This window comes from Zosterops lateralis (assembly GCF_965231275.1).
Source record: "Zosterops lateralis genome assembly, chromosome: 5".
NCBI lineage: Eukaryota > Metazoa > Chordata > Aves > Passeriformes > Zosteropidae > Zosterops > Zosterops lateralis.
The window spans coordinates 9,805,666-9,832,513 of record NC_139766.1 but is presented as its reverse complement, the minus strand read 5'-3'; the positions used below and the strand labels follow the sequence as shown (position 1 = coordinate 9,832,513).

General features: G+C 39.9%; 1 protein-coding gene across 7 annotated transcripts in view; it reads right to left on the bottom strand.

Moving 5' to 3' along the window:
* The window catches only part of RGS12 (regulator of G protein signaling 12), an 83,884-nt gene extending 67,459 nt beyond the window's left edge, over positions 1–16,425 (bottom strand). For 4 of the 7 annotated variants that reach the window (XM_083861133.1, XM_083861137.1, XM_083861138.1 and 1 more), the window contains exons 1-3: positions 14,617–14,655; positions 14,084–14,184; positions 8,714–10,662 (exon numbers count right to left, since the gene is read on the bottom strand). In XM_083861133.1, coding sequence (XP_083717259.1) covers positions 8,714–10,570 — 1,857 coding nt within the window. In that variant the 5' untranslated portion in view covers positions 10,571–10,662; positions 14,084–14,184; positions 14,617–14,655. Of the gene's footprint in view, positions 1–8,713; positions 10,663–14,076; positions 14,185–14,616; positions 14,659–16,332 lie in introns of those variants that run through there. The other 3 variants (XM_083861134.1, XM_083861135.1, XM_083861136.1) reach the window with 3 other exon arrangements.
* Positions 16,426–26,848: the final 10,423 nt, after the last annotated feature.

The window sequence follows — 26,848 nt, the reverse complement described above, 5'->3', positions numbered from 1 at the left end:
TAAATTTCCTCTCCTCTGGTACCAGTTCTAAAGCTGAAGGTGCAGGAAGGGGTTAGCAAGGAAGGAAACAGGCAGCTATTGGAGTACAAGAGACTGAGGAGGGGGGAAATTTTTGTTAGGAATTTAGGCATCCCTGACAACGAAAAAATACAGTCAGTTAGCAGCAGGAATCCAGAAAGGGGAGAAAAGGAGAAAGAAAAACTGTGAGGCTTTAGGCCAGCTTCCAGCAAATTTACAACTTTTCATGGAAAACACATTATAGCTTGTGATCTTGAGAGGAAACTAAAGAGACTAAATATGATGGGACAAAGATTTTTCCTGCTCTGTGGAAGAGCAGCAACAAGGAAAGGTAAAAATATAAGAAGTGAAGCTAATCAAAAATATTTTAAAAGCACTGACAAGCCTGATTATCTACATTTATAGAGCTATGCTTTCAAAACTGTTTCACAACAAAAGTTAATCTCACAAGATTTGAGTGAAATAGTTTTAAAAGTTTAAATGTTTGATTAAAAAAAAACATAAGAAAGCAATTAAATGTGATAAAGTTCTAGGAGCTCTAAGACAAAAATATCATTACCAGTGTGCACTAATTTTCATAGAAAATGTTTTTCCTCCTGTTCAGGTGGAACAAGTACACTATCCTATGTCCTGGCCATTTAAGAGAATACAAAAGGACCATGCACATGCTAGAATGGTCACACAGAACTGCTAGCCTCAATTTAAGGAGCTCAATTAATAAAGGAGCTCAACAGAATTGTTACATTCTACATGTCACAGAACTTAATCATACTAACTATAACATCATTAAATTTTAATTTGTCCTATTTCCAGCTATTGAAGCTTCTAAAAACTCCCACTTTTTTTAGGTTTGATTCTGTGACTTTTTATGGTGAAGTGCATAACAGTTTGGAACCCAGATACACTGACCATATAATTTGAAACTTCTGTGGATATTCAAAATTTGCCAAATTTAATCCTAGCTGTTAAGCCCCTCAGGAGAAAGGTCAGTCTGGATGGGCAGTTCATCTTTAAAAAGAGTGCAGGTTTAAGAGTTCAGAAAGTTCATTCCTGATTTAGACCTTTCTGAAAAGGGATGGGAAACAAGGATGCCACAGTAATGCCAATAAAGCACACAAAATCTCAAAAAATAGTGAAAGGATCACAGGAAAAAAAAAATAAATAAAAAAAAAACCAGCTGATGTAAATATTATTATGCCATCAGTATTAGTCTTAAATCCTGATCTGGACTGGGTGGCTTTGTCTTCCTCTCTTGTCCACTCCCACCCTAAGCATCCTCTGACTCTCCTGATTGACAGCCCCTCTGGAGCAAAACAGGTCCTGACCTCCCTTTGCCCCCATCCAAAACTGAGAGTGACACTCACAGTTCTTGGAAATGGAGGGTCTGTGGGGCCTGAGAACAGGATAGATTGAAATATGGAATATGTTGGGTGAAGGCTTCTGGTATTCTGAAAGAGACAAAGCAATCTGGGATCTGGGGGGAACTGGGAACAGAGCTGGCTGAGGTCCTGTCCCCTGCTCTGTCACAGGAGGCAGAAAGTCCTGGGGTACAGGAATCTGTGCTGACAGACAGGGCTCCAGGTGCTAAAACCAGAGTGAAGTGACACCCTTCAGACTGCCCTGCACTTGTGTCATCATCAGGAGGGACAGGTCACAAAACCTGATTAGATGACAGAGGATTAATTAAAAAAGGTCTATCATCATTCAAACTTTACAGTCTTAAATTAAAATTAAAGCTTTTCTGCAGGCTTTAATTACACTGCAATTCCTGTAATTTTATTTTTTTTTAATGGGGGTACACCAGGATGACAACGAATTCAAATGCTATATTCCTTTTAAGATACTTCTTTACTGATCAGATGATAATGACGCATTTCACTCCCTTGCAACCATTACAATGGCATTTTAAATGCCAGTTTGGCCCATGATACAATGATGCAAAATTTCATATAAGATCTCTATGGACTCCAGGAAGACACATTAAATAGACTGCCCTGACATGAACTTCCAAGTAAATGAAATTTAATGCTTTTCTCCTGTACTAAGGATATTCCACATAAAACACTGACCCATCTACACTTCAGTACTATCCTCATCCTTTGTCAAGCGAAAAACCAAACCAAAACAAACAAACAAAAAAACCACCAACCAAACCCACAAATGTTGATGTTATTTATGCATATGAAAAAGTAAGATCATTTTCTCAGTATAACTAGATAAAAGTATCTTCTATAAGTTGGAAGTCTAGTAGTTGGAAATTGCAGAGGAACAGAAAGACCTAAGCAGACTAGGGGAAAATGTGAAGAAAACCACAAAAAAGGACATAACAACTAGTTTCAAATCATGTTGAACATTAGGTAGGCATTAGCTGGAACATTAATTCAGTATAGCCAAATAATCAGTAACAATCAGAACTCTAACCCCGAATCATCATAAAAGAAAAAAAAGAAGAAATAAGTCTTATGAATACATTGTCTGTCCACAAATTTTTAAAACTGCTTATAACTCTGGTAACCATCTCAAAAAATAATATTACAGCAACCAATTATATTACAATTATGAATAAAACTTTTGGACAGGATAAGACTAAGCTGACTTCTGATTGGAAAATAAGTGATTGGTGATTGAGGTGTAAGACAAAAATAATATCACTAAGAAAAAGTATAGAGAAAGATTGTTAGCATTTCTTAGGACAAATATTAGTAGGTATGAAATGAAACTATACACAAAAGTGCAATTATGTGACGTTTTCTTTCCACACTATTAAACTGCAGAATACATAAGTCAAGAAATATCAGGAATGCCAAAAGTACAAGTTCACATAAGCTTTAGCAATTCCATATTTATTTTTATTAATTAAAGATCTTTATTCCATCTGGCCCTATTTCTTGTCCAGTGAAAAACTGCTATTTTACAACACTTTTTCTCCTCTAAATCTTCTCAACTACAAGGAATTCAGATCTTTCTTAGTACAGACAATAACTTTATAATCTCCCATCTCATAAGCTCTTATGTTTAAAACATAGATATTGAGCTATTTTTCATTATTTCAATTTCTTCTGTGCTAATTATTTTTTCCATGCCATTTTCTTTCTAGCACACAAATTTGAAATGAGGGGACATTTCACAAAAGTCAGCATTGCTCTACAGACATTTACTGTCCAGATTTTATCTAATTTTTTTTTCAAAGAAACACAGCCAGCATTATTTGGGTTTGTTATACACTTTCAAGATCCTAGAACATTTTAAAAATAATCTTAGAAGATTACAATTCATATGAAAAGGATCCATGGAATTACTTTATATTTAAATGTTTTTCATTTTCTCTAATCAAAAATCAGAGGACCTATTTAATATAGATGTCTCTTTGCAGATTAATTCACATCAGTAAATTCTCAGATCTAGATTGGTGTCTGGGATTTTTCTTGAGTTCTCTTTAAGGTAAATAGGTAGATCTCAAATCAGATCAAAGCCTATAAATCCAAAAGTTAACATTAAATTGTACTGCATAAGAATAGCAATCCAGCTGCCATTAATTCTGCTTTAAAAACAGCTATGGTGGAACAATTTAAGCTATTGAGCAAACAGAATTCTAAAGGAAAGGGAAAAAATGTAATTATAAAACAAAAAAATAAATATGGGAACCACAAAGCTTTGCCAACATTGTCTCTGCATCTACAATATCTGCTTTGCAGTTAGTTCACCATCCAGTTATCAACAGTAAAAAACTGCAATTCTTGGATTTGAAGCAAATTACAAATTTTCACCACCACCACCACCAAAAAATAATTTTTAACTTGGACAGCATATCTTTTTCAGTAACACTTGCTTTGGAAACAAAGAAACTCTGAATTAGTTAAACTTTTGATCAAAACAGAGGAACAATAATAGCTGCCCGTGAATTAGATTAGCAAGGAAATCATGCCTTAGTGAACCACATAGTACTGCTTACCTATCTTCTCTCTTCTACATTTTTACTGTATTTTCAGCAGCTTAAATTATGAAGGTTACCAAACAGTTGATATATTTTATTGTTAAAAAAAAAAAAAACACACTTGCAATATTATTGTCCAGTGAGTATCATAAAATAAGATTTTCTACTTTGTCTTCCTCTAAGCTCTACAAATAAGATCCAACTACAAATTCAAATGTTTCATCAGCACAAACAATAATGTGATCAGGACAGAAGTATAACAAATGTGAAAAAGTAAAGGATTTCTAAAAGGCAATACCCAAAATTTTAAAAAGCTTTTTAATTACATTTCAATAGATTTGCCATATTCACTTGGAATAAACCTAGGACCCAAATGCTAGTTATCAGGCTCAGGTTGTAAAATCCCTTTTGATCTTCCATGTTTTACTCACTGCCACACTATTAAAACAGACTTTCTTTTTCTAAAAAGAGAATGGTGAGAGGTCAATGCCTAAGATTCTGTCCTTATGGAGAGGGAACCAAAAAACTAAACTGACTGTTATGAAGCTTTCCAGTGGAAAAAGGAGTATTTTCCCAATAAAACTTAATTTAAAACAGTAATGGGTAGACATATTTTTGGCCAGGCACTAGCCTGAAAACACAGAGTGAGGGTTGAACAAAATCAAACGTATTTATATTAATTTAGTCTAGAGGGAAAGGAATGCTTCCCTGTTCAGCAGTTTCTTAAGTCCCTTGCCAATTCTGACATCCCCTGATGTTTTCACATTGCTTATGGTGCTTTTCATTTGCGTCACCCAAAAATCATGCACAGGAGTGAGTAGGTAAGTGACTGGAACTTAGCAGGATGCTAAAGGAGGTGGAAAGAGCAATGCAACAGCAAAGGCAGGACAAAGTGCAAAAGTGCAACTGGAATTACAAAAAAAAAAAAAAAAAAAAAAGTAGAAATTACTCCATTCCCACTGAAACCATAACCAGGCTCCTCATGTTGGTCTCACAGAGCTCAAGAGCACACACTCCTACCCAGCACCAATCTTAGAGCAATTTAAAAGCTTCTTGTCACCAGAAATCTTCCTTAGTTGTTCCCAGATTGAAAGGCACCCTGCCTTCCATGATTTGCCTTTTCAGTAAATTTCTGCAACATCATCAGGCCCCTCCCTGCTTGTTTGCATCTGAAACCTACAGAATACATGGATACCACCAAAAAATTCTCATTAATTGCTTCAATAGAAATGTGTTCAAGTGACACTTAAGAAACAACAGAAATGTGAAGCTCAGTACAGGCAACAATATGAGAGGTGACAGGGCCAGAGATGTCTTCTAGTAAGTCTCAGTCAAAAGAGGTGGACTAGAACCAAAATCTCCCTGATTTAGTTCTCCTCTTGCCGTGCACATAAACCTTTTTAAAAGGTTTTAGGAAAAAAATAAAATATCCAGCAATCATGAAAGTATGTGTTCAGTAATCTGGGGATAATTCATAATTACAACATTTTAAAGAAAACAAGAAACCTCATGCTAGCCACTAACAACAAAGTCAGGCATTTTTAACTATTTCCTACTATTCACACATACTGGATTTTAAAACACCTTATAGCAGCATAAAGAAAATTATTATTTTAAAAGTGGGTTTGCCAATTATCACAAAATTAATCACAATTCTAGTCTGTGAGCTGAAAACATCATCAAGAAAGGGAAAACAAAGCTCAAAAAATGTGTTTACTTGCTTGTAACCTGAAGTCTGAAATGCCATATCTATTCCTACTCACTTCCCAGGCTCAGTTCTGAATGTGCAATTTTAAATAGATATGTTCACTAACACTTTCTCACATCTGCTCTTGTGTTCTCTACAATTCACAAATGTTTTGTAAGTGCAGCTATAAAATCTGGAAGTAGTTTATGCCCATCTTACCCCCCACTAGCATTGTACAGTACAGCATATTTTTCAGAATTACATGCTGTGATCATCACTGTTTATCTGCACAGCAGCTCTGCTAGAGCAGAATTGCATCCAGGAACTCATGTGTAATGAAAATTCCAAGGAAGACAGTTTTTAATATGGAAGTACAGAGTCCATCACAAGAATCTCTAGCTTTGGGTAACCTTTTCTCCCTCTACTGGCTTCTACATTCCCACTCACAGGATGTTTTACCTTCAGTATTGATGTAAAAGACAATTAAATGCAATTTAAGTACCGTTCTGCAAAATTAAGACTTAGACTCAGCCATCAGGTTGTAAAAATATGAATGTAATCCTGTGTGGCCACTTTATACACTTTATTCCATGACTGGAATGAGTCTGAGCAAGCTGTGTAAAGTAAGTCCTTACCACTTAAAAAGGTCACAGGCAGCTGAGAATATGTAATTTTCTAGAACACAGGAGCTAACCCACTTGAATAATGGTTTGGAATGGGCAGTTTTACATCATCCCTTTACACAGAGTAATAAGAAATTCTAAATTTCCCTCTTATGAAAATGAACTAGGCTTCTAAAATGCAAATACAGATATTCCTTATTTCTGCAGCACCTGAAGTACAGAGGTATGATCATCAGTAATAACATCCCCTGATTATTTTCATGAAAGATTTAAGAACATTGTACAACTTCATCTCTGTGAATTACTCCAAATAGCCTTTATGAGTTTTTCTCATCAGTTTCAACAGCCTTCAATAATACTGAAAAATAAAATTAAAATGCAGAAGAGGGTCTGTAGCCTTAATGAAGAGATTAAATGCTAAAGACATGTAGGAACATTTAAAATGTGTCTTGCAAACAAATTTATTAATCAAAGAACAGAATGCCTATTTTATTATCAGATAGACTTAAAAGGGAGGTTTGAGATACTTAGTGTTGGTTTATGCTGATCTGAGTGATCTGAGTAGGTGAAATATTATTACACTTTACCCACATATAGAGCATCTTTCATCTCAAAGTGTAAAATTTTCTATGAGATTTTTAATTAGTATAAGCTTGACTTCCATGAAATAAGTGTTTCTGAAAAATATCCGATCCATATTACTGTCATGGACAACACTGCAGACACAAACTTATTACAGAGACCCCAAGGGAATTATTTCAGTAGCATCGAGTTCAGCACGTGGGACCAACATCCATCATGCACCTGTACCAGGTGCTGCACATAAAGAAGCCTTTTCCTTGGTCCATCAGCAAACAGACCATGAAGCACACAGACTTCAGGGCAGCAGGCAAAATTGAGTCTTAAGTGGTTTGGGTGGGCAGTGTTTACAAACGTAGCATTTCTGTTTGGCTTTTGAAAGTGTGAATCACCTTGTATTTAAGAACATTTGAAATTTAATTTTATTGTGGGTCTGGAAAACATTGCTGCCTGTAGCAGTGTTCACCTTAACAATACACTAGTGTATAAATATTATAGATACTGGTTTGTTTCTTTTTATTTTCAGCACAAAAAGCATACAATAGAACATACACAAGAGTTGTTTGCTTTACAGTGCAGGAAAAGCAATAAAAAATAATTTCTTTTTCCATACCAAACCCAAAATGTTCTGAAGTTCTGCAACCTAATCCCCAAAAAGGTTTTGTTTCTAACGGTATGAAGCAACTAACAAACCTCTACTGTCATCCACCTGATCAGAAGTTTTATATTTTTAATCAGGTGAGTAAACTCATTTTTTCAAAACAGCTTTGGATAGCATGATGGACATCTGAAACAATCATATAAGTAACACACAAAATTTTCACATACAGTCTTTTGTATGCTTTTTGTGCTGAAAATAATAATAAAAAAGAACTAGTGTATGTAATAGTTATACATTGGTGTATTGTTAAAGTGAACACTAATATAAGCAGGGAATGACAAAGCTTCCTGAAGGCTGATTTGGAGTAGAAGATTCTGTCTTTCCCTGGAGTCAGCAAACATTTCAGATACAAAACTGCTAGTGATCCTTTCAGTATCACAACAATAGCCTCCACTTTCCAGAACTCCAGTTATCAACAATAGACTCCCCTGAGATTAGTTCCCTCAACAGCAGTGTGTGTCTCAAAGGGTATGTAATCATGCTGAATACTCTTCCCACACCATTTTATGTTTTTTAAGTCTCCTTGTTTTGTCTAATAGTAGACAAAACAAGAAGAAACAGTAATTTGGAAAAAAAAAATGTTTTACAGGCTTGCTGGCAGAATGTTAGATTTGTGACCTACCACTACCATCTTTTTATATCAGTTTTTAATGATACTTGTATTGAGAGGTTTGCTGAAGTGAAGTTTTATAATAAAACAGCATTACTCAGTTAAAAAGTGTACAGTCCAGGTTTTTGACTAATGATTAGACTACGTCTCTATAAATATAGATGCCACTAAAATAACAACATTTGCAAGCCAGCCTTCTACAGAAAGGAACCAGACCAAAGATGCAGGCTGTTTCCATTCTTTTGCAGCTGAAGGTCAGAAGAAACTGAAGCTGCTAAAATATCATGCCTCCTTTTCATTTCAGTGCCACTGAAACATTTGGAAACAATGAAGAGACTAAAAAAAAGTGAGAAAGCCCTAACAAGACAATACTTCCAGCAAAACTACAATTCCAGAGCTGCTCTTAATTAAAGAAGAATATGCAATGCCTCTGCAGACAGGAGAGAAACATATTATTTTCTTCATCAGAAATTTTGTAAATTATATAATACACGTTTAAATATTAATATGCAAATATTACTGTATAAAACTACCATAGGCAGATGGGTTTGGGTGTGGGGTTTTTTGATACTGTTAAGAACCAACACCAGCACATTCTCACCTTTTTATCTTCTTTAGATTTCCTGATACTGTGCGGAGGGCCGAATTTGTTCTGAATGCAGAACATCTTCTTGGACCACTCACTTTTGTGAGATTTCAGCTGTGGCTGACCAAAGCTGCCTTCGACTCTGTACCTGTCAGCTGGAATCTTACTCATTGGTGGGGGCAGGGTGCCACAGTTCACACTGGACCAGCCATCTGTGGAGTCCGTGTACGACTCCTGGTCGCTGGCATTCCCATGCTGCCACTCCTGCAGGACATGCACAGGCAGCCACCTCTGATTGCCTGTGCCTGCAGCGTTTTTCTTTGATGGGGGCACTGAATTTCGGGAGGAAACCAGTGGAACTTCAATACGAGCAGAAGGGCTCAAGTGCTTGCTCACATTTTGGGACTTATCATTCTGAATTGCCTCTAAAGGGAGGTTTCCCTCTTGCTCATGACAGAAGCCATTCCAATGGGAAGCAGCCTGATTTTGTCCCCTTCCTACTGGATTTTCCCATATGCTGCTAGGAATGTGTTTACTTGGATTGGTCCCTAAATCAACTACCAGAACCCTATTATTCTTTTCTTCTTGGTTGAAATTTCCAATTCCACTATCACTGTTACTGCTCGTGCTGTTATTCTGATGAGCATCTGCATCACCATCAAGGAAGGCCCTCGCACGCATTCCCTCAATCAATTCCCCCATATCTCTATACAGGACAGAAATAAACTGCAGGACAGGTAGAGATGATGTTGGGAACTCCAGACAGCCATTTGTGTCTGGATCTGCTGTACATTCCAGTCCGAAACGTCTTGCTATACCCTGGTGAATTTTATGATGAAATAATTCAGGATCCACCATAAAAACATGGCAAGATGTCCTCAGGACCCCTTCATCTTCCTGAGCCAGGCTTGCATCATCATTTGTCTGCATTGTAACTAGCCCAAAGAATCTTCTATCGTCTGGGCAAACAGCACTGAATGCCAGTTTCTCTGCAGGATATTCTGCCACGACACCTGATTTGTCACTGCAGAGCTGGATACAGTCATGCATTATCTTCATCATCACCAAGGAATGGATTTTTTGCTCTGCCCGCAGACGCCTCATGCACCCACGAATGGCCTGCAAACTCTCAGTTTCCAAATTCACCATTGTTGAAGGAAGTTCAATGGAGCCTAAGTAACCTACAATCATGGCAACATTCAAAATACTTGCATCTAATCCAAAGTCTTCTGCACCCTCCAGTCCAATTCTAAAAACTGAATCATCATTCAGAACTTTGGCTATTTCTTCCTTTGACAGTAGGTTTGGATTGCTTACACTTTCATTGCCAGTTTCAAATTTCATAGCAGCAGAAACTGGAAATGATCTTTGTTTTGGTGCAGAATTATCTGAGTTACCAGCACAAAGAGCAGGATTCTCAAAGATCATGTTGAAAATGCCACCAGACTGCATTTCTTCAACAACTTTCTCTGCTCTGTTTATACCCAGAGCTTTAGAGTCAGGTTTGGGTTTCAGCCACCCCTTCCCATCATAAAAACCAACTTCTTCATCGCTTGAACATGAATCCATATGACTAATCCCTTCAGCAATGACCATGTGCAGGACTCCAGAACATTTCCCTATGAGCTTCACTACATCTTCATGAGAGGCTTTTTTCACATTGATTTCATTAACCGCAAATATCTGATCTCCTGCTTTAAGCCCAACATAATCAGCAGGGCTTCCTTTCATCACACAACTAAGAACACAAGGAGCTTGTCCAGAAAGGGTAAACCCATAACCTGCTCTTCCTCGAGCAACTTCCACGCTTCTTATCCGTGGAGGAGCATGCATGTTGAGTCGACGTTTGACCGTTTCTCCTGGTCTGTACATTTTGGATTTTTTTTTTTCCTAAAATAGGAAAACTTCTATTTAGTCCAGTTTCTTGGTCATGTTTCAAGAGTATCACTCCATCTGATGAAGATCTAAAGAAAGAAAGAGAGAATATTTTAATTCACATCATATTTCAGGTTTTTTAGCACCCAGTATTCCTTCTACTGTTGAGAAAAAGATTGCTAGTGAACTCTACCAAAAACTATTGCCAGAGAATTAACTCAAAACAATTTGAAAAGAACAGGTACCACAGTGTTAATTTTAGTGATGAGAAAGGAGTTGCAAATGCAAATAAAGTGACTGTCCAAAATGACAACATGACAGAATGGCAAAGAACAGGATCCAAGTCTTTTATGTACAGTCAGTGTTTTTTATACTAAGCATGTTATATCTTCCCCAGCTCCTCCACATTGCCTACTATTCAGTTACCTTCTGGCTTACTGCACCATTGTACTACCACTGCATTTTACAGCATAGAGAAAGTCTTTATTTAAGCTCATACATCCTTTCCCAGCAAAATAAAAGTGAGAGCTCACACTCATCTACTCAGCTATACCTCATCCCCTTTACACTCAGTGTACAGAAAGAGGTACCACTGTATCATATAAAGGAGATTAATTACCCCTAGAGTTGCCTGTATCTCTCCACTGACTGTAAAGGCAGCTTAAAATAAGTATCTCAGACTTCAACTTCCTTACATACATTTCACTTACATATGCAATGACAAGTGGACATTCAGTCATGTATCAGACTAAAGAGATCCAAGATCAGATTTACTGTTACACTCATCAATTAATCTACTCAAAACAATTTGTCAGATAGCAAACACTGTAAAAATGCATTTCAGACCATCATTCCAACATCCATGTGTTTTAGTTTAGCTTAAACATTCAAAAAAGAAAAAAAAGGAGTGAAAAAGACACATGCTGCCAGTATTATCTAGTCATGACTTTACAATTAACATGTTACAGCTCTGTATGAACAGCAAGAAGTAGAATATTTCACCACATTTTGGTGTCAGCACTAAAGTCTGAATGTTTTGTTCTAAATATACTTGGGCAAATTCCATTACTTTAGAGAGGTTTCTCCCACTAAGCAGGTTAAAATGCATGAAAATGACTAACACAAATGTAATAAATTACAACTTGTTCAACTTCTGAAACTATCCCCTTGTTGCATGATATAAACCCTCACTTCCACAGGTCTGGAGGATGACTGACAGAAATAACCATGGGACTACAGCTACATAAAATTGCAATAAACTCCATCTGAGCAAGTGAGAACTAATCTGACAATAATTACTCTGAGTTGGTCCACAGGCTTATTCTTAACTCAGTCACACTGTAACATACTTAAAGTGTATAAAATACTTGAAAGCAAGTATCTTGCACATGTGGACAAAATGCAGAATACATTTTAGATAAATGCATTCACGTAAAGATACAAATGTACATACACACAGAGACAACCCATTTCTTTATCATATCTAAAGTGCTAAATTAGTGGTGTCCCACCCACTACTTGCATGGATAAAAAATGACCAAGAAATCCTACTGACATTGCTCTCAGCTACAGAAATAACAAAAAGACCCACACTCAGAATGTGATTAAATCCACAACATACTACTTTCACAGTACTTCTGCCCGGGTTAGAACAAACAAGGCAATTACTACAAAAGTTTTACCAATTAAAAACCAAACCAAAATTAAACATGAATTAGGATGATAGTCTTAACTACTTACCTACATACAAGTTCCTTGATTACCAAATTTAACAAACCACAGCAGTTTCTCGAATATTCTGCTAAATACTCAATTGAAGGACGTAATTCCCACAGGATCCTTCAAAACCCAAAATAAGACAGATTTCAAGATACCAGAAGACATCCAGTTGGCTTTCCTTTTTGGGGTTTAGTTTTCATTTTTTTTTAATAAAGAGACACCAGGTTTTTATGTCTCCATGGTGCAGCTGTGACTATTCAGTGCAGTATGGTTTTTGCAAATTGTTGCAATTATCCAGCTTCAATAATGATACTTTTCCTATAATTTGAGACCAAAAAAAAGGCACCTTGGCTTTAAGAAGTAATAAAACTTCACACTTAACCTTTAAATGGAAATCATAACATAGGAAGTGCTTTGCAAACACTTAACCAAACTTAACTCTTACATTGCTATAAGAAATCCCCATCAACTTGCATCCAGTATCATATCTTAAATGTAGTTTGACCCTTTCCTGATGGGGCTAAACTTGGGAACCAAGAGGTCACTGTGCATTCAGCTATCTCTAATTAGGTCTAGTACTTTTTGAGAATAATCATTAAATATTTCAAGATATAGTTCTCAAAAAAATAGAACTAAAAAATGCCCAACAGTAAATAAAAACGGTCTATCTAGGCACAGGAATATGTATATCTATAACATGTTCTAATATATAGCAGCATGTTCTAATTTGCCCTATAGTGAATATTTCAGTTCTCAGCTGTCTGGAGAATTGCCTAATGTGACCCCTGGGTACCCTCCAAAACAGTGCTGTTAACCTCCTCACCATAAAGCCCAATAGTATCTGGCACTGTGCTACTAGCTTGCAAGAAGAAAGGAAACAAGAGAGCATGAGGTTATAAATAACCTTCTCTTAAAAATATTATAAAAAGCACTTGTTACTAAAAAGCTTAAGATTGAGTATTGTAATGTTGAAGTGGCTAATAAGAAAAACAGATATTTTTTTTTTACAGCTGTCTCTCTAATCTATAAAAACATATCCTAAATGCCACTATAAAAAACACACAATGAAAATGTAGTTAGGCTGCTCTTGGGAATAGGCAAACCCCAGTACTGTCTTACCTCACAATCCTGCATTTGCTAAGAGAGGTTTTCCTTTTTTAACTTTGTTTGCAAGTCAATTTACCTACTTGCTTTCCTAACCTACAACCCTTACACATCAAGCATTTATTGTACATGATAACCACTGATAATGAAATGTCATTCAAAAACCTGACAATTCTAAAAACAAAACAGCAGGCTGCTAACACGTTACTTTACTCTAATAATAATGTTCCAGAGGTGTGAAGACTTTCAGCTGTTAGTGTATTTTTGAAATTTTGTAGGTGTAAAGTTAGGAACTAATTCAACATTTAAAGGGTTTTGCTATTAATGTGTCTATTCACTAAAAAACCCAAAACAAAAAAAATACCAACCAAAGAAAAACTGTATTAATTCACTAGATCATTTCTCCCCTCTCTGAGTACCTGAATATTACTGTGCATTTTTTATGCTAATTACACCCAGGACAAACAACAGCTCATAGCTAGTAAACTTCAAGACAAAGGACAAATGTATCTCTTCTACAAGAACCATCAGCATCCAAGTATGTTTTGCTGCAATAATGACATGACAGGCAAATAGAAAAATTATGGAAATCGTGTTTCTCATAAGCAGGTATTAATTGATTGTCAAACAGTTAACAAACTAGTTCAAAACTAAATTATCAAGTTATTCTAATTGCTCACTTTTCACCTAATTTCTTTGCAGACTTGAAATCTGGAGCTGAAGAGATATGGCACAGAAGTGGCAAAACTTCCACAGTTCCAAAGTAATCATGTCTGAATATCCTTCTCCTGTAATAAATTACAAAACTTGTAGCATATCCAGTGAAACAAAACCACCAATTCATTTGCACTGAAATAAAGCTTTGCAGCTTGATAACTACAAAATATTTCACAGAATATTTCAGGCAAAAACATTAATATGTGCACATTAGGAGTTGTTCAAGTATGTGAAATAACATAATTTGTCCATGCACATCAGCTTTGACACAGAACTGCAAAACAAAACAAAACATTCAAGTTTTCTGCCAGCATACATTCTGGTCTACCATTTGAATCAATTACTTGTGGGGTACAAACCACCAAAAATACCAGTTACAGTTGAATTGTACTGTATCCCACAAACACTGCATTTCTGTATGCAATGTTTTTACATACCCATGCTAGCTTTTCATGTCATTTTCAAACCCTCTGCACCAAAGAAAATAACATGTATTTGCTTACTTTCAGGGGAGAGAGGTTTGTTTCCTGCTTCTGCTCTTGTTATCTCATAGCAACAAAAAGAACAGAAACAGGAGGCGCACTCCTGCCACGGTCTGTGTTAAACTGTAACTGAACAGCCACAGAGGGCAGCCAAGGAGCCCTTGAAGACCAAGAGTACACGACTGACCACCACTGCCTTCCAAAAAGCCTCTGGAAATGAGCCGGTACTCAGCCCTACAGGATCCATGTTAATGTGCAGAGACACTGTCTGGCTTCATTTTGTTTTTCAATAGTGGGACTGTAGGAGAATAAAGCATGCAAAGTGGAAATGCACAGAGGAGACTGTTCCCTCATCCCTCACACAGGTCTTGAAGTAATGCAAAAGACTCTTCAGCATGGGTGCCAGTTGTTGGAGCAGAACTGATGCCAAGTCCCTACAAAGCTCAAATGAAGCTGTGAAATTTGAATTCCACTAACTATTCAAATGTGGTACATGTTTATAGACAAGTCACACAAGAAATGTAACAGCACAACCTGTAGAAGACAGAGACCAGTTGTTTGAGAACTTGGGCAGGACAATGTTTCAATTAAAAAAATCTCATCAGCATTTCACAATTGGCAAGACAGACAGATTATGTTTCTTTTAGATGTACCTAGTGTGATCATTCAAAAAATACTGACTGTAATTAGTAACAGCAGGCTATAAAGTAGTTGTTTAATAAAACCTCTTCTCCCACTGCAGACAGTGTACCGAGTGTAAGGAACACAAACAGGACATTTGCTGTTCTGTCTGACAAGGCTCATGTGAGTAAGGACAAAGTTTTCTAACGCTATTGTACAGACAGTCATGCGCCTGCAATTCAGACTCATTTATTTGCTGCATTTAAGAAAGTGGAAAGGTTTTCTTGGCAGTTCAGCATTTTTCTCCCCCTTCTTTCTTGCCAATTCTTTCCAGAACTGCTGGGACTCTGCACAGAGGGGCTGCAGCAGCGACACCCGGGACGGGCTGGGGGACACCCGGGACGGGCTCGGGGACACCCGGGACGGGCTCGGGGACACCCGGGACGGGCTCGGGGACACCCGGGACGGGCTCGGGGACACCCGGGACGGGCTCGGGGCGCTCTGCCGGGGCAGCGGGAGGGGCAGGGCGGGCTCGCCGCAGCTCTGCACACCCCACCCGCCCGCACAGCCCCGCTCCCGGCGGCTGCGGGGACACCCCGCGGGGACACCCCTTGGGCACCGGGGCAGAGCCGGGGGCGGCGGAGCGGAGCGGAGCGGAGGGGCGGCTGTGCCCCGCGGGGTTACCCATTAACTGCCCGGCTCCCGGGGCAGCCGCTTCCCGGGGGGTGGAGCTGCGGGGAGGGGAGAAGCGGCACCTGAGCCCGCAGGGACGATTTGAAAAATGAAGCGGTAAAAGCCGGGAGGGCACGGAGCGCCCCCCCCCCACCCCGCGGGGGTCCCGCCGCCCGCTCCGCGCGGCGCTCCGGGGGTCGCGGGCGGCGCCGCAGCCCGGGGGGCGCGCACAGGGGCGGCCGGGGGCTCCCGCCTGCCCCTTCCTTCCCCCCGGCCCCTGCCGCCGCCATCCCCTCCCCCCTCGTCCTCCCTCCCGCCGTCCATCTGCCGTCCCCGCTCCTCCCGCCGCATCCCAGCGGGGTCCCGGCCCGGGCGCTCGGCGGCGAGGGGGATGGGAGAGCCAGGCGGGCTGCGGCGGGCGCTGCCCCGCTCGGACACACTCACCTCCGTCCCCCGGGACTCCGGCTACTCCGCCGAGGCGGCGGCTGTCCCGGTCACCGGGGAGACGGCGCCGGGCTCGGCCGCACGGCGCTGCGGCCACTGGCTGCCCGGCGCTGTCAGTCACCGCGCTCGCCCGGCGGGGTGGCGGTCGGGTTCCCGGACAGAGAAAGGGGAGAGACAATACCCCGCGCCGGAGGACTACAACTCCCGGCGTGCCCTGAGAGCGATCCGCTCGCTCCGGCTGTGGGGAACTGGCCGCGCGGAGCATGACGGGGCGCGTAGTTCGCCGGTCTCCCTGAGTCGCCTCGCCTCGCCCTGGGCTCCGGCGGGGCGGGCAGTGCGCAGGCGCGGGCTGGCGGCGGCCGTTCGAACGGGGCCAGGAGCGGCCCCAGGCGGGACCGGGCCGGGAGCGGGGCCCGCGGTCGGCCCCAGCCTCGCACGGCGGGTCCGGGAAATGGAGCGCAGCCCGCAGCCCCGGACGGTGCCAGGGGTGGCACTGACAGCCCGCGGCTCGGAGCGCAGGTGGGGCAGGCAGGCGCTCAGACAGGTGTGCCGCGCCTTTGAAGGCCGGGAGTAAAGCGAGACAGACGGCGCAAGGTAAAGGCACGAGAGGGGGGGAGCAGTGTGGCTCTGCCTTTATCCGGGGAGGCTGAGGAGGTGGGTGAGGCACTCGGTAGTAATTAGGCACCTAAAGAGAAAAGCGGGTGTGCGAAGGCGCTGTTTTCCTGCCCGGACTGAGCAGGGCACAGGCAGCAAGTGCTCAAAATACACCGGGGACAGCTCTTCGCTTCAAAAGGCAACACTGGTTACCCTCATTTCACATAGGAGAAATAGGAAAATGGGAAAAAAAGTTAACAGCAGCTAAGAAATTCGTAAGGAATATAAGAGTCAGGAAAAGGGAGGAATTAACCAAATCTCTGACTTTCCTACAGAACCTGAAAGGATTTTGTGGTCTTAGCAGAAGGATGTTATCTTTAATTGTTAACATGTACTTGTAGAAATCCTTTGTATGCGGGGTATTTAATTTTATTTCTTTATGCACAGGAAACCTGACGCTGTACCTACCAGGCAGATGTTGAAGGACAATTTTTCTAGGGTTTTGTTGGGTTTTTTTCCTGGTCTCCAGAGCAGGATATCTATCCCACAACTCACTGTTGCTGTTATATCTGTAATATAACATCTAAATTGTAATACTGTGGCTTAATGGTTTAACTTCAGTAATTTGTCCAATTTTTATCCAGTCTAGGAAATTGTTTCTTAATAATTCTTTCCTGAGCTGAAATGCTTACAGGATACCAGTGTCTTCAGGAAAAACAAAAACACAGAGCAAAAGAAAAAGCTCTTTGGAAAAACAGAGGATCCTGCTCCTCTACTCTGGCCTTCACCTTCTCATTCTGCTGTTTGTTTGTTTTTTTCTTTGTCAATCAATCCCAAGGAGATTTCTACCAAGCTGAGACATTTCAGATTGACCTAGATCCCAGTTCTGTTATCTCTCTTATCCAGTTTTATGGGGAAAGCTTCTGAAAAGAAAAAATAACCAAATAAAATAAGCATTGTCTTTTTCTCATCCTCACAGAACACCTCATGGCAGATCAGTGTAACAGACTTCCCAGCTTCTTCAGATGTACTGTGTCTCATAAAAGTAATTATTAAGTCCTTAGGGAGGCTAAAAATTCAAAACATAAGGAAGAAAATCAAAGGATTGATTTTAAACCTCACAGTTGATTCTTTCAGGTGAGGTACAGTGATTTTAAAAAATACTCCAGTGATTTAAGTTTGCCCAAAGAAGCTAAATTCTTTATCCTTTTGACAGGGAAGATGTCACAGGCAAAGGATTGTGTTCTACAAATCAAAGGTGTTGGTTTGGGTTGCCATCCCTTAATAACCCAATTATTTCCAGCTTCTACATGAGGTTGTCAAGACTTTCTATCTTTTGCCACTACTTCTGCTGCTGTGTTACCCCCAAAGATCTAGGACTGACTTGCACAACCTCCTTGCCTACAGAATGATCAATGTATTTCAGCCTGACCTTGTAAACAGCTGAAGTAACTGAAGAAAATCTCTTGGAAAGTGACAAGTAAAGTGGAATTGTAAGTATCCCACAGAGGCAACTGCAGGTCTCCCACTGTGTTTTTATGGAGTTGATACACAGGAATTCTGCTTTATTTTGTTTCAAAGAGGAGGAATGCTAAAAAGTGCCATCTAACTGTAAACTAATTCTTATAAACTAATTACAAAGTGCTAACAATAACTAATTACTCCATGGCAGTGTCAGATTACCCCTTTCAAAATTTACTGAACCTGTTGTATTTATGATAACCACTAGAATTGCTTGCACTTTTGTAATAGCACAGGAGCATAGTAATTAGTCTCCTTCACAGAAGGCTGTTTCGTACTACAGCAGAATTTCCTATTTAAGTAATGCTCAGGAAGGAAGAAGTGAGAACTGAAGACTGACATGCCAACAGGTGTGCTCACACACTTTACTTGCAGTCAGAAAAATCCAACTCACCCAGAATGAATTTAGTGCTTTGCTTCAGTGCTTTTGGAAATGGTGATTAAGACTTCATGTTACAATCTGGAACAAGGTGATTAATGGCCCCTCAAAAATCCACACAAGGTTGCAGCTGTAACTTACTGTTTTCACCACTGTTGGAGACAATAAAGGAAGAAAGAGTGTGAAACAAAGTGATAAGGATTTGTGGCTTTGGGGCTGGAAAAGCTTTGGCTTATAAGGCTAAGTAGCTTAATGTTGAGCATACAGACATCTCAATCACACCGAGGGTGGCTGTCACAAAACAGCTTGTCAGGCTTCATCTGGAGAGGTTTACAAAGCATCCTGTAATGGAGTGTGATTATTGCTGTCACAAACGCCAGATGAGAAGTCAGAAAATAAACATAGTCCAGCATCTGACACAAAGTCCAAGGTATTAATTTCCATTGTTTAATTAATTACCCTAGTTAAAGGAATTGAAGTGTTGGTTGGTCCAAAAAAGTTTTTAGACATACAGAAAAATCCTCACATAAATACCACTTTTATCATTTAATGTTTTCAACCTGTTTAATAAAATTGTACATGATTGTCAGTATCAAATGCTCGTTCAGTTTACAAACATGATTCCAACTGTCCTAGCTTGATTTTGTTCTGAACAGCAGGGAAGACTATGTATCATATACATTTTAGTTAGCTTGTGTTGGCCAGCTAATACATAGTTGGGAGCAAAATCATTGTTTTAGAACTTACTAATTTTAAAAGCCCGTCTGCCTTCTGTTGTTAAGCAGCCAGTTCAAAGGGTCAGCAAAGATCATGTTTTGTACACTGGGGACTGTATGAACACACAGCCATCACAATCTACCCTGGTTTACTAGTTCATCTAATATTTAGAAATGCCTTTCCCTTTATTTTGAACATAGTTTTCTACCTGGTGTGAGACACTCTTGGCAGTAGGAAATGGAAGAAAATATTTTTGTATAAACACATTTTGGTTTGGATGATGGTGTTTGCTATCCATGCTGCTGTACAAAAACCCTTACATGGAGCTGGGAAGTAGTAGAAATAAAGGGAGATGGATACTGATCCTGTTAAATCTTGACTGGCCAATAGAGTCATATCCTCCCATGTTGGGGTCTGGAATGTTTTATGTACTTTTGTTCATGTTTTATGTACATTTCAGTTCTGTGTACCCCAGTTTTATGTTCCCAAAATGGCTTCCCTGGGCCCTGTCCCCCTGACTCCATTTTGTTGTTTACCACTTGAGTCATATAACCCTTTGCCTACCCTCCCCAGAGACAGTCCCTGATTGGCCCGTCCTTCCCGCCACAGGCCCTGTCCATCACCCTCACCCCCCCATGCCAATCTCCCTGAGGCCTGAGCCTGGGGATTGGCTGGATCCCTTCCCGCCTTTTCCCTAGTCACTCCTGGTTGGATCTTCCCTCACCCTTGCCACTCCCTGGTTCCTGTTCATTGGTTGTTCGACGCTCTCCCCACACCCACTTTATGTTGTATATAAGCCGGTGCATTTGTTTGCTCGGGGCTCTCCTTGGAGTGCCCGGGCAGGAATAAACTCCTCTGACCCTAAGCTCCCGGAGAGTCCTTCTCTTCTATCACCGGCCTTGTGGCTGCAGCTCAGGTGGTTGGCCTAGGTGGAGGACCCCAAGCGGTTGGTGTACTGCTACGTGCGCTCCGGGCTAGCCGCAGAAGGCAAGCGCACGGCGGCACTCCCAAATCCTATTTAGGGTTAAAAGGATTGATCCTTGTGCATCTACTTGGCTTTGTAATTGTGTCTTTACCTACTATGATATTTAATTAAACATTAAAAAATAGTTAAATAGATTTTTTGTGGAAAGGTTCTTTTGTGCACTTAAATATGTGGATGGTGCCACTTGCAAAATTGAAGGTTCAAATGGTAAACTGTCTGGAATAATGTTTTCTGTGTGAAAACAGGCACAGCCAGGCTATGGTCCTGACTGTGCCTTTGGAAAGCACCACAATATAAATATAATTCTTTAATAGTCTAAGAAAATTAATTCCCCTGCAATAGAATGTGCTGTATTTATTTTCACAAATTCACTACCAGAGTTCAAATGCAACATCTTGCTGTAGTCAAAAACTGAAAACACAATAGTGCTCACTAATGTCAATTTTTCTTTCCTTAAATATGGCTACATGTTTTTCAAGGTGATGTCATGTTAAATCTTCAGTGCTGATGAACAACCTTAATAAACAGAACTAAAACTTCTGCTGAAACATCTACTTCAAGGACACGAGCATACTTAATACTTCTGTCAAGAACTGGAAACCCGAGAATTGAGTTTGGCCTTAGGTGTTGTCAGTGAAAGCACAGAAGGCACTTCTACCCCATTATTTTCAGTGGGCAAAGAGTTTAGACCCAAAATTCCTCAGTTTCTGATAAATACCTTGTTGAGCCTAAATGAGTGTAAATTTTTTATTTCATATTGTGTCATGGACACCTTCTAATATTATTAAAACACATATACCAAAATGAAAAAAACCCAATTCTAGTGCATTTCTTTCCTTTTTTCCTCTAAAGAGATTGTTGGTTTTGTTTGTTTATTTGATCTTTAAGCCTTGAAGCTTTAATTTTCTAATTCAAAATTGGCTGACTAATTAACCTGCTGTGGTTTTGTAGCTCCACTGAAGCTGTATCTCTTGTCCCATTGGGCTCATTTAAGCAGAGTGCCTTCAGTTCCATTTGGTTTAAAAATGTGTATCATCAGCAGCGGAATTTACATGTTGTGAAGGAGTACTATGTATTTTTGGGGTTGTAAGGGAAACAGATATATCAGGGAGGTATTCCTTGTGGCTCTAAGTACCGTGCCAAAAAAAGTCATTATTGTCTTATTCTGCAATACTCACAGAGTGAGCAAGCTCTACCCTTGCCTCTAAGCAGCAAGTGAAATTGGGATCATGCACAATATCCTCCAGTATTCTGCTCCTGTCTCCCTCATTTTTCCTCTTTGAAGCCATTTCCAGTGTGACTTGCAGGTTCCTGGACCACACAAGAGTGACACATCAGGACTCTGCTGGCTGAGTTATCACTAAGCACATCTCCTAAGTGATGAAGTACAAATGCCAGTCCAAAAATGCCCCTCATATCCCTAAGCCTCAGGAATAAAAGGCGTGCTGACAGTTATCCATACTCACATATGATTACATGAAAAGAAACTGAGTGAAAATAAGAGCCTGAGGCACTGAAGACATGACGCAAAATCGACTTTGCATATGCCTATTTAACATAATTCCCCTGATAAAAGACCCTGGCTCCAGGACAAACAGTAAAGTGGTGAGGAGGGATCCTCTACTCTCAGCAGTTAACCCAAGAATCAGAGAACACATTTCACCTTGCTCCAGTCAGTATGTGGCAAAGTCAAGTCCAAGCATTTTTCCATTTCCTCATACAAGCTTTTTACCTGCAAGTTTGGAGAGGACAGAAAGTCCTTTTGGACCAAGTTCAGTCTGTGTTTACAATACCTGCCAGAGACACAGTTCTGCTCATGGTTATCTCTTCTGCAGTTCAGGTGACAAGGCATGGCATGACTGCAGTGACATTTAGATCCACCTTGACAAAGGTGGTTTTGCACCACCCATTCCTAGTAACACAGAATGTCAGGATTTTGCCCTGGCTCTTAAATCTGCTTTAGCTCAGACTGACTTCATCTTCCCTCACCTCATAACTAGATTCTGAATAGCTTTTAAATTAAATTAGAAGATACTTGTGCATTCCAGGTAAAAGCCATCATGATTATTAGTATAACTTCAGCAATTAAAACTCATATAAAATGCACTGAGATATACTTACATAAAAGAGGATAATTTTTTTGTGTTTACCAAAACTTTGGTTTCATCTAGACTTGCATTTATTCTAAATGACCTTCTGAAATGGAAGTTCATTTATTAAGAGTCATTTTGGTCTTGACAGCATGTGTGGAATTCTCAGTACCTTATCCATGGCTTCTTAAATTCCTCTCAGAACTAGGTTAAGGTCTTGCCTCCTACTAAAATTTCAGTCCCATGGTAAAAGTTGAATGTTAATGGATTATTTATTTCAACCTGTGGCAGCATACTTCCTCTATCACCTTTTTATTGAGGATACAACATCTGTGGTCTCTTGGATGAGCCAGGTGATCCAGGCAGTTCCTGATGAAGTCCTGGTGATTATGGCTGGTCTTCTATAAGTATTCTCACATTCTTTCATTGATAACTGGCATCCTCCAAGTTATTGCCTAGCATAAGCATCCTAATTTCATGTGAAATAGAAAATTAGCCCATGCTTTTTTTCATAAGATGTATTTTTCTTAATAGTGGACTTAAACCACATATTTGCATACACATCAAAAGTAAGTCCTTTTCATTTGGAGTGGGGAAGGTGAAATCACAAGACTGCTGTGTCTCCAGCTGAGAGATTCAGAGGCACAGCTGTGGCTGATTCCTGGTGTCTCAGCACAGGGCTGTCAGCTGAAGATGCTGCTACCCTTCTGCAAGCAAACCACGATGCGTGTGGGATATTGCATAGGGTTCATTGCACGAATGAACACATTCAGATAATCTTACAGAAGGAAAGTCTGCTTAAGAATAAAGTTCTTCAATGTACAGAATGCCTTTTTTAACTAACTTCCTAAAATAAGGCCATGGATCATTCTCATGAAAATGCACAAACCAAATCACAACTTCTTGACAGCAAGGAGACACAAAACAAGGCCATCATTTCTGTTATAATCTGTATTTTAACTCTGGTGAAATTCATTCTCATTTTAACTGATTATTAACAAATGTTAACACTAGAACTAGCTCTAATTAGGCTTAACTCCCTGAATAGATGAGCTGTAGATTTAAACCCTATGTGGACAGTTAGTTTTGTTAAAGAATTAACACTGGTGTATTTAATCTTCATTTAGTAAAGTTCTAAGTTAAGTTGAATGAAACGGAAAAATATAAAGCCTTATTCATCTAAGTTTAAAGAAAGCATAGGCATTGTAGTTAACATAAGTTCACATGGGCAAGGTTTAATGCATTCATAAGAGATTGCATTTGATCTGATTATATTGAATTAAAGATAAATTATAGTTAAACCTCTAGGGAGAAGAATGAGGATCATGGAGAGTTTTTTAAGTAGTTTTAATTAATTTTCTAAATATGTTTACTTTGCGGTTTATAGAAAATTGATATTCCTATAGCTTCCCTCAGTGAAACAAGCCTTCCTCAAGCTGTGATAAGTGCTTCTCAACATTTCAGTCTGTTGGAAATTTTATACCTTTGATGGTATGCACCAATTCATTTTTTTTTTCTTGTGATGCATAGCAATCCAGAACTTACCCCTAAGGTAACAACATACAGTCAAGAATTTTAGCTTGCTTCAAGCTCAGTTGGGATAGATTCCCTGGGAGGCTTCCATGGAATATTAAGGAACTTGTGAGTGCTTTCAGTTTTTCAAGGACTCTCTCCTGGAAGCACAAAACCAGTTCATGCTCTTTAAGGGTAAGGAAAGTAGGTGGAGTAAGAGACTTCCTTGGCTTAAACGTGAGTTTTAGTCTGCTCAAAACCAAAAGAGAAGCATGCCACAGATGGAAAACCTATAGAGAACTACAAGGGCATTTCCAGGGTGAGATGCAGTTAAAAAAGCAAAAGCTCAGCTCAAATTTAAATTGGCCAGAGAGGTCAAAAAACACAAGAAAGGGTTCTTCAGGTACGTAACAAACAGAAGAAAATACCGGTTCTCTGTTAAGCAGCAGAGGTGAACTGGTCGCCCATAATGCTGAAAAGGCAGAGATTCCCAACACATTCACTTCTGTCTTCACCTTAGGACACAGGTCCTGGCATCAAAAATCCAGGTTTATACGAACACCAACAGACAGTGTCAGTAAAAGAAGAGTTTGTCTGTGATCTATCACAGGAGCCTACAAATTGATGGGTCCTGATGTTACACATCCAAGGGTTTTTAAGAGCGCTGGCTGATGTTCTAAGGATGAGCATTCCAAGGACACTCTCCATAATCTTGGAGAAGTGAATATCAGGGGGCATCCTGGAAGACTGGAAGAAGGCTAATGTCACCCCATCTACAAGAAGGGCTTAAAGGAGGATCCAGGAAATTACAGACTTGTCAGTTTTACTCCGTTTCCCTGGGAAAGTTGGGGAACAAACTCTCCTGGGGGCTATGACAAGTCACATGAAGCACATGGTTGGGAAAAGCCAGCAGGGATTCACCAAAGGCAAGTCATGCTTGATAAACCTGATATCTTCTGACAACACAACGACCCGCTCAGCTGATGTGGAGTGAACAATGGACATTGTCTCCAAGGCTTTTGATATGTTTTCCCAGAGACTCCTCCTAAAGGGAAGGGTGCATTAAGATCTAGGCAAGTGCTCCATGCAGTGCACGCTCAGCCAGGGGATGGTAGTAAATAACTCCTTTTCAAACTGGCAGCCTGTGACAAGTGGGGTCCCCCAGGGATCAATATAAGGTCCATGTCTGTTTAATATTTTCATAAGTGGCCTGGAGGATGGGATCAAGTGTATCCTGATGAAGTTTGCTGAAAATACCAAGCTGAGGGGGAAAGTGAACACTTTGGGAGGGAGACCCACCCTGCAGGAAGACCTGGATAGGCTGTAAGAGTGGCTGCCAAGAACTTTATGCAGTTCTACAAGGACAAGAATTTGCACCTGGGAAAATACAATCCAGGAGTGCAGCACAGGTGAGGATCTGTCTGGCTGGGAACCAGCTCTGTGGCAAGGGACCTGAGGCTCCTGGAAGAAGCTCAGTATGAGTGAGCAGGGTGCGGCTGCTACAGCAAAGAAAGCCAAGAAAGGCTGGACCAGGGTCCCTTCAACCTGGTACTATGTGATACTAGGATCAAACTGAGATCTTACAGCCTAATTACAGGTAGTAATTAGTCAACCCTAGGTAACTAGATGTCATTCACTATGGATGACTGGTCTGCTTTTTATAGAACATACCTGAAATTATTCATCCTTATAAGAGATGTGGTTCAATAAACACCTTAAAATAAGCTGTAACAGAATGAAAAAAAATCAGCCAGAAAAAATATGCATAAGAAGAAAATTTCACACCCAAAATGGCAAAGAATTTCAAATGTTTCTGTTAAAACACTAAAAAAGATCAACACAAAAGTTTAATGATGTAGTCTCAAGCTTGCAGACACAGGAAGCATGCTACCATAAAATCAGGGGAAATAGATTAGCAATCTAGAGACCAGATGGTTAGTATTTACTTGCTGACATAACACCACCAAATGTTCCTAAATTTCTTTTTTAAATTTGTCTTTCACATTACATTATCAGCATAGGAACTGATCTTGCAAACACATACATAAAGATTTCAATGTATTTATTCATTTGGGTAGTCCCATTGACTTTAGATCAGGAGACTGTTCACAGAACCAGGGTGTCTACTTAGGGTAAGTCTACAGAGTTGCTATTTGCCTACACTGAATTGGGCAGGCTAAGTCTGGGGGAAAAAAATCCTGTATACATGGTTTTGTTCTGGTTTTGTTCTTTGCAAGAGAGAGTAGTTTATGGAGAATAAGATAAAAGATATTCCCTGTCCTTAAATATATCTCCTGGTCTGGTGGATAACTGTTAAACTTGGCAAGGCCTGAAATAAACTGAAATCTTAAAATTCTCCGATTTGAAGTCAAGGAGTCAAAAAGAAAAACATTGTAGGGGTTCTCTGTTCAAAATGTACAGAATTTCACTAGCGTTAGCTTTTCATACTTGAAGCTTTCTCCTTCAACTTTATATTTTTTCTTTCATTTTCACTTTCTAAGGTGTTGTGTTCCCTCATCTCTGTCATTATTGGGTTTTTTTGGAAGCATTTATTTACACTGCTCCTTTGTCCAAAGTATTTTTTCCCATCTTTCATCAAAATCTCCTTCTCAATTGCTTGCATGTTTCTCGATGTCTTGTTTTCTCATCTGCCTCTTCAGGATCCATTCCCTTTATTGTCACATCACTTACAAAGTCACCTGCCTCCAGGCAGTGTAT